This window comes from Geotrypetes seraphini, chromosome 5 (genome assembly GCF_902459505.1).
Source record: "Geotrypetes seraphini chromosome 5, aGeoSer1.1, whole genome shotgun sequence".
In the NCBI taxonomy this organism is placed as follows: Eukaryota; Metazoa; Chordata; class Amphibia; order Gymnophiona; family Dermophiidae; genus Geotrypetes; species Geotrypetes seraphini.
The window spans coordinates 41,657,209-41,671,851 of record NC_047088.1 but is presented as its reverse complement, the minus strand read 5'-3'; the positions used below and the strand labels follow the sequence as shown (position 1 = coordinate 41,671,851).

At 40.3% G+C, this 14,643-nt stretch overlaps 1 protein-coding gene across 1 annotated transcript in view; it reads left to right on the top strand.

Annotated features, from left to right (window-relative positions):
* The window catches only part of HTATSF1 (HIV-1 Tat specific factor 1), a 47,361-nt gene extending 33,761 nt beyond the window's left edge, over nucleotides 1-13,600 (top strand). The window contains exons 7-9 of the mRNA XM_033946316.1: nucleotides 4,963-5,052; nucleotides 11,849-11,986; nucleotides 12,478-13,600. Coding sequence (XP_033802207.1) covers nucleotides 4,963-5,052; nucleotides 11,849-11,986; nucleotides 12,478-12,765 — 516 coding nt within the window. The 3' untranslated portion in view covers nucleotides 12,766-13,600. The remainder of the gene's footprint in view (nucleotides 1-4,962; nucleotides 5,053-11,848; nucleotides 11,987-12,477) is intronic.
* Nucleotides 13,601-14,643: the final 1,043 nt, after the last annotated feature.

Sequence of the window (14,643 nt, the reverse complement as noted above, 5' to 3'; positions counted from 1 at the left end):
GTTTATTGACCCCATTTTGGATCCAGACATGCAGTTTAGGAAGCATAATAGTAACCAATCAAATCAATCATTCACACTTGCTGTTCAAGAAAGATGAATGAAGATGAAGTATTGTTTTCACTTGGGTTTTGGGGATCGATAGAGTACATGGAGCATTTAAACGGTCACTTTTTTTAACAACATTTGCAGACTTTGTTAATGAGAGCATTTACACACAGCGCAAACAAAATAAAACTGCAGATCTGAACAAGACGTAGGCAAAATTTATTGTGACAAAATAATTATATGCGAACCCTTTTACCAATCAAGGGACCCGACACGGTCCGTGTTTCGGACAAACCTTCGTCAGGGGTCCATGGTAAAAAAGGAAAACAAAAAAAGTCACAAAAAATTGTAGAGTAGCAGCAAAATGTTAGCGACGTCTCATTGAAGTTGGTGATTCTCGACGTCGCTGACATTTTGCTGCTACTCTACAATTTTTTGTGACTTTTTTTGTTTTCCTTTTTTACCATGGACCCCTGACGAAGGTTTGTCCGAAAAACGGGCCGTGTCGGGTCCCTTGATTGGTAAAAGGGTTTGCATATAATTATTTTGTTACAATAAATTTTGCCTACGTCTTGTACAGATCTGCAGTTTTATTTTGTTTGCTCTCGGTTGGTTTTCTACTGCAGTTTAGGTTGGGACCTCCTTTCTCTCCTTGTTTTGTAGCATTTACACACACACACACACGCTGATGTAATTTAATCGGGAGTAAAGTTTCAGCATTATTAAAATGTGCTAAACTGCATAGTTTGTAGCATCAGAAGTAATTCTGTATGCAGCTCTTTAGCATGCATTTTGCATACTAATAGCAGTGACTTATTTTTGTATGTGCGCTCAACCAGAGGCAGCTACTGCAGAAATGATGGCACTAATAAACCACAGTTTGCTAAACAAACAGGAGAAACTGCCTTTCACAACAGTGAGAAGCACAAAACAACAACGAAGGAGACCAGATGGTGCTCAATCCTTTTTATAACAGACTCGACACGATCGTGTTTTGGCCAAAAAGGCCTGCCTCAGGAGTCTTGGTATTGCTTCATATGCTCAATGAATGTAATGAATTGTCTTGTAAAACACCATGCAGAAAACTGACAGCGAGTAATGTAATGTAATGTAATTTATTTCTTATATACCGCTACATCCGTTAGGTTCTAAGCGGTTTACAGAAAATATACATTAAGATTAGAAATAAGAAAGGTACTTGAAAAATTCCCTTACTGTCCCGAAGGCTCACAATCTAACTAAAGTACCTGGAGGGTAATAGAGAAGTGAAAAGTTGAGTTAGAGGAAAAATAAAAATAAAATAAACATTTTAACAAGACAGCATTGATCTAAATACTTTGGAAGGTAGAAGAGAGGAGAGAAAGGAATAGAAGCAGAAGGGGGATACAGAAGGGAGTACAGCGAAACTGCATCCAAATGAAAATAAACTAATATACCACAGACATAATTATATCTACTCCAGGAGTATCTATTATGAGATCTGAATCAACATAAAAATCATAGTTCAGTGTTTTTTTTGGGGGGGCAGCTTAGTTTTTCTCCATCAGTTGACTTCTAAAAACATATCTGTTGGGAGAAGAAAGTGCTAAAGAAGGGAGTCGTGTATCTAGAGGAATGTGTGTACTACATACAGTTTACTACAGTGTTTTCCCAAAAATAAGACCTACCCCCAAATTAAGCCCCAACAGCTTCCCCCCCCCCTAGGATTACAGCAAACCCCGCTTTAGTCCACCTACATTTCAGGCACCTCATGGACACTCGCATGTGCTTTTCCTTCCTTTACCGTGGCTGTGGTGAAAAAGGAGTGTGTGGCGCAGTGGTTGGATCTACAGCCTCAGCACCCTGGGGTTGTGGGTTCAAACCCCGCGCTGCTCCTTGTGACCCTGGGCAAGTCACTTAATCCTCCATAGCCCCAGGTACATTAGATAGACTGTGAGCCCACCGGGACAGAGAGGGAAAAATGCTTGAGTACCTGATTGTAAAAACCCGCTTAGATAACCTTGATAGGCGGTATATAAAATCCTAAGAAACTTGAAACTTGAAAGATACTTGGGACTTCTGTCTTGGGGAAACGAGGCTTCATACAGCTTTCTAACATGAAAACGCCCTGGGATCATCACAAAGCCTGTGGAATCAGACGCTGACTACCTGGCTGCTGCATGGTGTGAGAGAGCCATTGAGGATCTTGCACTGCGGTTTTACGCAGAACCACCAAACGTACTTGCTGGTGGTGGGGAGGAAGGAGGAAGACAAGCATGGTAGGAAGAAAATGGACTATTGTAACTTGTAAGCATAAGCTTTTGCCGATTTTGTTCTCTTTCTAACCGCCAAATCTTATTTTTACGCCACCAAAAGGAAGTGAGACAGAACTAAAAATAAGAAAAAGAGGAGGGGGGAGATCCAGTGGAAAGAAGGGGAGGACTATGAGTATAGTTTTTATCCTAGGACATAAGAATTGCTGCTGCTGGGTCAGACCAGTGGTCCATCATGCTTAGCAGTCCGCTCACGTGGCAGCCCTCTGGTCAAAGACCAGCACCCTAACCGAGACTAGCCCTACCAGCGCACGTTCTTGTTCAGCAGGAACTTGTCTAACTTTGTCTTGAATCTCTGGAGGGTGTTTTCCCCTATAACAGCCTCTGGAAGAGCGTTCCAGCTTTCTACCACTCTCTTACATTTGTACGGAATCTATCCCCTTTCAACTTTAGAGAGTGCCCTCTCGTTCTCCCTACCTTGGAGAGGGTGAACAACCTGTCCTTATCTACTAAGTCTATCCCCTTCAGTACCTTGATTGTTTCGATCATGTCCCCTCTCAATCTCCTCTGTTCGAGGGAGAAGAGGTTCAGTTTCTCTAATCTTTCACTGTACGGCAGCTCCTCCAACCCCTTAACCATCTTAGTCGCTTTTCTCTGGACCCTTTCACGTAGTACCGTGTCCTTCTTCATGTACAGCGACCAGTGCTGGATGCAGTACTCTAGGTGAGAGCGCACCATGGCCCAGTACAGCGGCATGATAACCTTCTCTGATCTGACCGTGATCCCCTTCTTTATCATTCGTAGCATTCTGTTTGCCCTTTTTGCTGCCGCCGCACATTACATAAACAGCTTCATCATCTTGTCGATCAGAACTCCCAGGTCCCTTTCCTGGGAGGTCTCTCCAAGTACCCGCCCTGGACATCCTGTATTCATGCATGAAATTTTTGTTACCGACATGCATCACTGTACACTTATCCACGTTGAACCTCATCTGCTATATCGATGCTCATTCCTCAAGCCTGATTATATCACGTTGCAGATCTTCGCAATCCCCCTGCGTCTTCACTATTCTGAATAACTTCGTATCGTCCGCAAATTTAATCACCTCGCTCGTCGTACCTATGTCCAGATCGTTTATAAAGATGTTAAAGAGCACAGGTCCAAGCACCGAGTCCTGCCTGTAAGTGTAGAATGCAGTGTAATAAGTGTTTTATTTTTTTCCATAGCTAGCAGAATTGATCAAGCACACAATGCCTCCTACCTCCCCAAGAATTTCATTCGTTTTTGAGCTATGGTAGTAAGGTGCTGAGGAGATTACTACCAATTTTTTTGGGCCCAAAATTAATATAAGACAGTGTCTTATTTTTGGGGAAACACGGTAGTTAATATGCTGTGGTTCTGCATTTAAAAGTGATGGCAGGATCACAGCTTGATTTGTTTCTAAAGCATTTAGATGTCTAGTGCTTCCTACGAGATAGGAGAGGAACTACAGCTTCTGTGCACATATAGTGTAAACCAAGAAAGCTGTTTCCAAGCGTTTATAGGCTTAAAGAATTATTAAGCCATGGTGTGTCTCTTGTATTAAAAAAAAAGAAAAGAAACAGCTATCAATACCAGATGCACCAAGAATTAATTCTAAACACAGCTCTAATGCGCCATGGTAAATATTGAAGTGAGATTAGCGGCTTAAGCCAGCTCGTTTTTCAGAACGTTGGAGACCATCCATCATGTTTTGTTTTTTTCAATCAGCTACATGTGCATGCCTCTTGCAAGGTAGCTTGTTTTCCTACTCCTGATGCTAAGGAACACACAATCATTTATTTCAGGCTATTCCTGTATAGAGATCTTTGAGCGTACTGGTGGAAGTGCTGTACAGTTACTGTTCACAGGCTTGCACCAGCTGCACTAGTGTTGGCATTATATACTTTAACATTATCATTCAGCACAGTAGAAAAGTCAACAGAGAACTGTGCTTAAAGCCGGGAGAAGATTGCATCAATTATATCCAGGGAAACAAAGCTAAGTACAACACACAGAAAATTCAATAGAAAGGATTTGTTATCCCTTTATGATTATTAGTATTGGTTTTGCAGATATATTAAATTAAATTATCGAAAACAAAAATGATTTAAAAATGAACATAAAAAAGAAAAGTAGGAACAACCATAGGGGGAATTTAAGGGACTAATGATAACTTGCATAAAGCTGTCTTAATAAGACTAGTTCTAAAGTCAAATAGCTGCAAGCAGTTGAGGTCACCTTTCCCCAAAAATAATTTTTTTTTTTTTTTTACTCTAAATTAAGTTATTTAATTTAAATAAGTTAATAAAACTCCAGAATAGAAGAAGAATATACCCTTCCATATCGTCCATCAGTGACAAGATTTTTGAAGGAACAGGTATTATATATGCTACACTAATGTCTTTCTTAAAGAGAAAGGGTGATAACTTAAGATAATTAAATAGCAAAAGCTAGAAAACTATTTGTAGTGTGGTGATATGATTTTTATTTATGAATAACATTTTAGTAGATTTGAATTATTTCTTTTTTCTAGCTGAAAAGTGCTGGCTCTGGTCATCAGAAAGTTAGTTTTTCTAACATGTACAGATAAAAAAGTAACTTCTCATAATAGGGTAAGATTTTATTGTCCGGTGCCTTTCAACAGGAAGATCCTTTGGTATTGAATGAAATCCGAGAAGATCTTCGGACAGAATGTGAAAAGTTTGGACAAGTAAAGAAGGTTCTTATATTTGATGTAAGTATGCTGTTTTGGACACCACAAGCATTATCTAATCCTCCTCATTCACTAGCAGTGTATAACTTCTCAGATACATTTAACTGTGATTTGCTGTTAAAGTTGGAAGTCGATAATTCCATCTGATTTGTGGCATTTTGTTTTTTTAAAATAATCTGCTGTGAAAGAGCAATTCAAATATGTCATTTTCTGCAAATAGATGTACAGTAAAACCTTGGTTTGCGAGCATAATTCATTCCGAAAACATGCTTGTAATCCAGAACACTCGTATATCAAAGCAAATTTCCCCATAAGAAATAATGGAAACTCCACAACCCAAAAACTTTAATACAAAATACTGTATGTACTCCTATTGCAAGACTTTGCTTGTTTAGAACAGTCACTACACTCCTGCAGTATCAGAGAGAGAGAAGAACCATCGGCTCGGTTGTGATGATGTGATGTGTGTATACTGTATGTACTTGTATTGTAAGACCTTGCTTGTATATGAAGTTAAAATTTAATAAAATGTTTTGCTTGTCTTGCAAAACACTTGCATACCGAGTTACTTACAATCCAAGGTTTTACTGTATATTTAAATGATACTCATAGACCAGTATCTTTATTCTATGATGTATCTATCACCTATAAGTAAACACTAATCAATTTAGGAAGGATAGAGCCTCATAACTTCAAAAATGGTTCCCCTTGGATGAATACAGTTCTCAACAATGAAATAAGTTTACGATCACCTCCCTGATCCTTCACAGGGATATAGTCCAAGACAAAACAGTGTAAATTATTAAAGGTGTGCCCATTGTTTATACAGAGTAATACTAGAGATGCTTCCATTCTTGTTCTTATCACAGTACTGTGGTGTTCGTTGGTATAGATCCTGAAAAGTCTTGTTGTAGATCTTATTACAGGGACATAATACACAATATACAACACACAGCAAACGAGTTTAAAAGGTGTTTTCTCCTACTTTCATAATGATTATGTAGTTCATTATGTACCATAAATGGATTGCTTCTGCTCCTACCCATACTATGGGACATAAGCAAAAGCAGAGGTAAAATCCACAAAACCAGACAATGCACAAAAAAAGTGGATAAAAATAAGAAGTATCTGGATGGCTACAGGAAGGCGGAGGGGTAAAAAAACTCACAAGAGTAAATGAACTTAAAATAACTTTAATAAAAAAATGTTATTGCTTGTACTAACAACCTCTTGTGAGCTTTTTTACCCCTGTGTCCCTTCTGTAGTCATCCAGGTTCTTTTTTGTGCACCAACCCATACTGTGCCATAATTCCTGCCAGTAGTAACTAGGAATTGGTCTCAAAACTGGCCTTGAAATTCCAAAAGAAAATGGTGATGAGCAGACTCGGAGATGCACAGCAGATGGAATAAGAGCCTGTGTTTCAAGAAAAATGGAAGGAAAGGATGTAACGCTCAGAGAAGGCCTAGGAATTAATAGCATGTTTATGACTGAACTAAAATCAAAAGTTATGATCAAAGATTACAGACTAGTGGCAACTTCTCATTTACCTTTCCAAAGTCAAATTTTGATAGCCGTGAAAATATTAAAATGAAACTCTGCAAATATTTGGCTATTGTAACTTGGAGAAAACATTTTCCAAGGCCTAGGTCAGAGGACAATAATTGTATGTACTGTATTGTTTGTTTTATTTTTTTATATTTAATAATTGTTTAATTTAAAGTGTACATCGCTTAGAATATTTGATTAAGCGATTGATCAAGTCATCTAATAAACTTGAAACTTGAGGACGATCTGTACTCAAAATACTTGTTCCAGTACAATAGGGATGTTATGCAGAACCATAGGGTTATCTATCCATGCTCGCGAACATACTGCAGAAAATGTCAATCACAGCTTTTCAGTTCCTCCTCCTTCTCCACAGTCTCTGCTACCCTATTCAGTTCTTCCTTCTGCAAGCAAGCATGACAGTGTCTTTCTGATCTGCTCAGTTTATTTCTTTATTGTTTTGCTGTATTTTTCTGGGTTTTCGGCTTTATGCAGATTTTTTTACACTGCTTAAAGGGACTGCTTTGCCTACTTGGAGAGAAGCAGATGTTTTAAATCTACAGCTGGCAGGTGCATCCTTTGGGGACCTGTACAACCAGCCTGCTGAAGATTTGTGGTGCTCAGGGTTCCAGGCCCTCAGCGCTTGCTCGCTTCCTTGACTTGGTCAGGAGCTTGAGCGCAGAATGTTAGGCATCAATAACGTTCCTATGGGGCATTTACAATGCCAACTGCATCTTCACCTCCCTCCTCTTTTTACTTTGTTGGTGTCAGCCTGGGGATGGGGGGTTTGAAGTTCAGTCTGACTAAAGTCCGACTGGCAGCCTGAAGATCTCGGCATGGCAGCTGAGCGGCAGCTTGAGGCAGAGAACCCCTCCAGATCCAACTACACTTTTAAAGGAGCTGAAGCAGGCTGCAGCACCATTTCTCCAGCACATGGTCTGTGAGTACAGGCTGTGATAGCCTATGAGGAAAATCAGGGAGGTTCTTGAAAACTGTTTTGACTGTCTCTGCAATTGGGTCTTTAGTCCCCCTTCTCTAAAATCCTATGTTTTTAATTTTTTGGTCAGCCCTGAAGTGTTTTGTAGCCATTTTTTTTTTTTGCGCCAAAATGCTGCCATAGCAGCCATCTTGGATTTCCTGACTATTTTTTTTTCAAAGTTCTCCAATTTCTTCAGAATGCCTTGTTTTTCTTTAAAACTGATAGGGATGGAGTCCTCAGACCCTAATACCCCATGTCATACCTTATTTGCACTGTATGGGAGGCTGAAGAGCACCCTTGTGTCAAGCGACATGGGATGGAGGCACAAGAGCTTTGGGCTTAGCCCCTCTGCAGTTCTCTAGGGTTGAAGAAAGGCAAATGGTCCCATTGGGGGGGGGAAGAAACATTTCCTGGAGCCCCAGGACAGCGTTATTACACACCGTAAGGGCGTAGATGCTCCCCAGCCCAAGAAAAGGTGACCACCCCTTACTAAGGGGAAAGGAGAGTTGTCCTTTCAGGACTTTATCCCAGAGTTCATTAATCTCTTCTGGCACTCTATGTACAAGGCCAAACTCCGCCTGTCAATTCTGCTTGCGAGCGGCCCAGCTCGCAGGCTTCTCTGAATGCTCAGAGCATTTCTTCCCTGAGAGCTAAGGCTGTTATGGACTTTGATGGTCCATCTGACAAGGACTTGGAGGATGAGGGGTCAGATTTGATTCCTTTACTGTCCCAAGGTGAGGTTTCCCTGATGGGAGAAGTAGCCTTTCATATGGAGGACCAGAAGGCGATATCGGCCATAGACCAGGGAGAGGACCCCTCCGCTCGCCAACTCTTTCTTTTTTTTTTTTTTTTTCCCAAAACAGTTTATTGAACGACAAAATACAAACCAAGAAAACAGCTGATACAACTCTTTAAGTCCTCTGCATTGCTTGAGATCATTACTGAGGCCTTTCGAGAGCTGAAGATAGACCCTCTGCAAACTCTGACCTCTGTTTTCTCTTCTGAGCGGGTTCCTATCTCAGCCCACATTCCTGATCCATAGGATAAACCATGACTATGCTGTATCCTATTGATAAACCATGACTGTGCTGTATCCTGGATCAGGAATTTCAGCAAACATTTGCTATCCCAAAGATGGATTCCCTGGTAGCCCGGGTGACCAAATGCACTTCCCTACCAAATGAGGGAGGTGTAATTTTGAAGGATCCGCAGGAGGCAGTTTAAGGCTCTAGCCTTAGGGATTAAGGCTACAGCCACAGCCACCTCCCTGGCATACACCTGTCATTCCAGGCTACACAATCAGGACCTGGCGGAGGCTGAGTTCCTACCTCGGCTTGTGTTAGCTGGAGTAGACTATGTAGCAGATGCACTCTTATGATAGAATATACTGTGACTTTCCCCATGGCTGTATCTCTACCCGTCCTATGCTTTGGATCAGATTGAGCACTGGGTCCTGGAGATTATCAGAGAGGATTACAAGATAGAGTTCACACATCCTTTCTCTGACTGGTTTGTGAATTCACTGGCAGGCCAATCAGAGAAGGCGAAAAAGGTCCAAGGAATGTTATACTGGTTGCTAAATATTCAATATAAAAGGTAGAGTTCAAAGATTCTTCATTATTTATCAATGCACCCAGAAGGAGCACAATGGTAATTTACAATAATTTATGATGATGTCATAATTGTATCGATCTTCACCCAAAATTATACCTGGGCCATTGAATCGAGAGGGGAAAAGACCTCAGACTGTTTACTTCTTGTTACAAACCAGCTAGATGGCTGTTCAGTTGGATCAGACAGTACTGTAATCATCGGTCATATTCAGAATTCTTATATAATAAATTGTGAAAAAAATTTAAATATCACATTGACTTAACTTATGGTTGGAGAATCGTAAATTCAAAGCCCTGATTCCAACGGGCCCATTAAGCCCACTGCTTCGTCAGGGAATCAGTCCTCAATCTAAAAGGCATGGGCTGGAAGTACACCGGTCAACCCACTTAACACCAACCAGATATCATCAATTTTCGTGCATAAATGGTCTGAATTTTTGACCTCAGCACTACAATGTGAACTGCTCCTGCCAGTTGCCGCTGCTAGTAATGGCGTCTCACATTACGTCTCACTGCAATGGGCTGTGTCAACAGGAGCGCTCCGCTCTGGCAGGAGGTGAACATATTTCTGTTGGGCAGAAATACACCTGGAGGCAATCTCTGTGGTGTACATGGCTGGGGTGGACAGTGTTCAAGTGGATTATTTTAGAAGGACAGACAGTCCTGGGAGAGTGGTCATCCCTGAAAGCATTCCAGGCTATTGTAAGACAATGGGGGTAATCCGATGTTTGATCTCATGGCAGCTGCAAAGAGCAAAAAGGCGATTCTGTTCTTCAGCTGAAGATGCGAACCCAGAAGCGCAGGGCTAGACGCACTGGTTCAATCATGGCCAGAGAACAGGCTACTGTATATGTTCCCTCTCCTGGCCCATGATAGACCTGGTGATCCGCCAAATAATGAATCACCCGGGAAAGGTAGTTCTTGTAGTTCCAGATTGGCCCAGGAACCCTTGGTACGCAGACGTGCGCCCACAGGAGGAAAGTCTCAGACTCCTGGTGTATCCAGACTTGCTCTCTCAGGGGATGCTTTGGTCTTACGGCATAGCTCTTGAGTGCTTAGCACTAGTCCATAAAGGATATTCAGAAGTAGTCATTGCTACTGTCCTTAGAGCCAAAAAGCCAACTGTTTCAGTGTATGCTAAAGCACAGGAGACATTTCAGTGCTAATACAGCAGAGAGAACTTACAGTGGGCATTACCCCAATCTCATCAGTACTGGTGTTCCTCTAAGAGGGCTTTGACAAGAGTTTGGCAGTGGTGTCCCTTAAAGTTCAAGTAGCAGGGCTCTCATGCTTCCAATGATGAGAGAAGAGAGCTTTGCTATCGGCCCATCTGGACATAGACACGTTCTTGAAGGGTGCCCTGAGACTACGGCCACTGATTCAAGATCTGTTTCCGTCTTAGAATCTTAATATAGAAGGAAGCCTCTCTCATGGATCAATTTGTCAAAGCAGTCTTGTGGCAATTACATCTGCCTGGAGATTTTCGGAATTGTAGGCACTGTCATGCAGAGAGCCATTCCTCAGGATCACAGAAGCAGGAGTGACCTTGTGTACGGTTCTCTCCTTACTTAAGGTCGTTTTGGTGTTTCACGTCATCCAAGAGATTGGGTTGCCAGCATGTCATCCCATGGGGTCCAAGAAGAAAGATAAGGTCTTAAAGGTTTTGGATGTCAGGAGAGTCCTATTTTGTTACCTGAAGGTGATTAATGAGTTTCATCTCTCAGATCATCTTTTCATGTTAACCAATCAGGTGAGATGATGTAGACTTGCTTCCAAGGCCACCATCTCTAGATGGATTTGTAAAGTGATCTCCGTTGCCTGTTTCATTGAAGGCGTATTTGAATCTTGGGCAATTCCACCCGAGGAGATTTGTAAATCAGCAACCTAGTCCTCCCTTCATACCTTCACCAAATTCTACAGGGTGGACATTACAGCAAATGTCGCTTTTGAGTCCTCAGTACTATGAGCAGGCTTATCTGTCCTACCCTAGAGTTTGGGGACCGCTTAGGTATGTCCCTATGGTTCAGCATACCATCCCTATTGCATTGGAAAAAGAGATTAGTTTCTTACCTTGATAATATCTTTTCCAGTAGATAGGGATGGAATGCTGAACCCCATGCCCAGCAGTTTAGCTGATGCGCATGCTTTCTGACTCAAGCTTAATGGTCAGTTCCATAGCTAAGATTCCATAGTCAGACTATGGGATTAGGCTGTTTGTTTCTTGCTTAATTGTATTTTCTTGAATTCATTGATCCTTTCGGAGGCTTTTTAATGTTTTAGCTACATTGTTGTTTCTGCAGTGATTATTTTAACTTTCTCTGAGCATCTCAGACACGATTTTGAGGCACTCCCCATATTCCTCCTCCTTCTCCTATCTTTTTCTATAGGGCTTTCACCAGCTTTGTTATGAACTGAAGGGGGCAGCAGAGATTGTGAAGAAGGAGGAGGAATTGGAAAACTGTGATTGACATCTGCAGTATGCTTACGAGCATGGATGGATAACCCTACAGTTCAGCATACCAGCCCTATCTACTGGAAAATATATCATCAAGGTAAAAACCTAATCTCACATTTGGCACATTTGTTTGAATATTTGGAAGGAGAGGGCAAAGCATGTTAAAAAAAATTTATATTTTATCAGTATAGAAAAACTTATTGCATTAAATATGGCTTTATTAGAGGCATCCAGATGGCGTGGCCTCGGTATCATTTAAGGAACCAGAAGAATGTGATATGTGCATTCAAACCTTACATGGACGATGGTTTGGTGGTCGACAGCTACATGTTGAAACATGGGACGGTGTTACAGATTATCAGGTATGTATATGCATGTTCTGAAACATTCTCTGTTTGTTGTTCAGAGTTTCTCTTTCTGTATGCTAGAAGGTGAATTACAGTGAAGCACATTGGTATCCAAATGGTAGAGTATTAATTGTATTTTCACAAACCATTTTTTGTGAAATTTTTGTTGCGGAAACTGTGCAAACCTTAAATGTTTCTTTTTTTCTATAAATTGTAATTCTACCCATTACCCAATTGTTCCAGTTTGTATTAATTTGTAATAGAACAAAAATGATTAGTATGTATTATTTTATCTTATTTGTATTTGTTATCCCTGTCTTTTTTCTATGTATTAGAAATATGTAATACGCATTGAAATATTGGATATTGCGTAAAAATCAAAATTTATTAAACTTGACTGTTAATCCTAATCCAAATCTAGCATTTTAGGTTGCATCTAAAATTTTGAAGTTGCCTGATCTGTCACCTCTTTTTTCTTTTTTTCCTTCTAAATTACTCATGTATAGATTGAAGAGACGTCACGAGAAAGGGAAGAAAGACTTAAAGGATGGGAAACTTTTCTTGACCCTGAAAATAAGCAGAAGACAACTGCAGTTGATCCAGATTCTGCTGCTTTGAATAAAGGACTAGTTGTAGGGGAACAACCTTCACAAAGGATTAGCACAGAGGGAGATTTGAATAACCAGAATCACAAGAGTGAGAATAATGGGCAAGGTGACCATGAAGACAGCACTCAGTCAACAGATAGTAGCCTTGCAGGCAGTGACGATGAAACAGACACGGGACCACCCTAGGCTTCTCTGAGAACCATGATTGTGAATGTGATGTTGGGATTTTTCTGTTCAATACTTCAGAATGGCTGCAGTCCTGTGTTTAGTTCTACACTTCAGAATTTTCATCAAGCCCATCTTGCTAGTTTTTCCATTTGTCTAGCTGTTTCACTTGTCAATAAAATAATCCTGTAGAACTGAATCGACTTGTTAGGATTTCAAGTGGTCGTGTTTCAAAGCATATTCGGGCAAAACATGCAGCATATTCGGGCAAAAGCTTACATACATGAGAATGTAACACATTGGTAAAATGGAGAATACTGAACAGTATTTGGTGTGGCGAGGTTTCTTAAGGCTATTTCAGACATTTGATTAACTGGTAATCATTCCTACTAAGCAGACAAAATTAATTCAGATGTTAGTGTTTTGCACTGAAGAAACCTTGTTTTAGATTTTATGATCCTGTCTCCTTATATTGTTGAAAGTTTGGATAGCTGTCAGTCTGTAGCAGTGTATGGGCACATGGACTAAATAATGGGCATGTATTTTTGAATGGTAATGAAGTCCTGGACTGATGTTTAAACAGACAAATAAACTCTTACCATACCAGAATAGGGTAGGTGGAAAAGCAATCCTGGGCTTAATGGTTGAACAGCTTTAGAGAAGGGAGTAAATTATAACAAATATTTTTTAAAAAATGTACAACAGCAAAAAGGAAAATAGAATTAATTTCCTTTTATTACAAGATCTTTTTATTTAGTGGTTTGTTTTTTTTTATAGTGATCCTTATGCCTTTTTGTTTTTGGTTTTAATTGCAGAATGGATGCTGGCCATTTTTCAATAAATAGTCTTGCTAGAATTTACTGTTTTGTGTGGTTTTTTTCTTAACAGGGATGTAGTTTGTAAGGAAATGATGTATATTAGGCATGGTGGTTATATTTTGTGGCTTATCTACTAGAATATTTCATCTTTTAGCTTTATATATTCATAACATCCTCTTTAGTTGTCTTGATAAACAAGTTTAGGTGGTTGTATAGTTTTACACCACATGTATCCAGACTTCAGGTTTGTTAAACTTTATTTTAGGCAAAAAAAAATACTGTCCAGCTCCAGATACCCCATTCCCACTAATACTGAACCACGGAAAATCAACCTAGCAGCACAAAAAGCTGCATTCATTAGATGGGTACCAGCTTTATATTTACAATGATCTTACCCCCCCCCTTTTTACAAAACTGCGAAAGCAGTTTTTAGTGCAGTGTGCTGAATGCTCTGCACTGCTCCCAGTGCTCATAGAACTCGTGAGTGTCGGAAGGCGCACAGAGCATTCAGCGTGCTGGCCTGTGCTAAAAATCGCTTTCGCGGTTTTGTAAAAAGCGGGGGGTTAGGCAGGTGGCTTAGAGCAGTGGTTCCCAAACCTGTCCTGGGGGACCCCCAGCCAGTCAGGTTTTCAAGATATCCCTAATGAATATGCATGAGAGAGATTTGCATACCTGTCACTTCCATTATATGCAAATCTCTCTCATGCATATTCATTAGGGATATCTTGAAAACCTGACTGGCTGGGGGTCCCCCAGGACAGGTTTGGGAACCACTGGCTTAGAGTGTCCTGTCTCACTAAGAACTATTGCTGAACTTATCCTAAATTTAGTTTTAACCCACTTTAAACGCAAAACCAGTCCAAAGATGCAACATTAGGGTTGTCCAGAAAAACCTAAAGTTGGAAAAACTGTAAATTGATGTTTTTCCCATGAATTTGATTGTGCTTGATCAGAAAATAAATTTTTTTAAAATTTTAAAGCACCTCCTGGGTTTGCTTAAAGGCACTGATTATATAAAGCTCCGTTTTTCTTAAAAAATGCTATTATTTTTGTTTAATGGAGTAAATTTCTTGATGATATA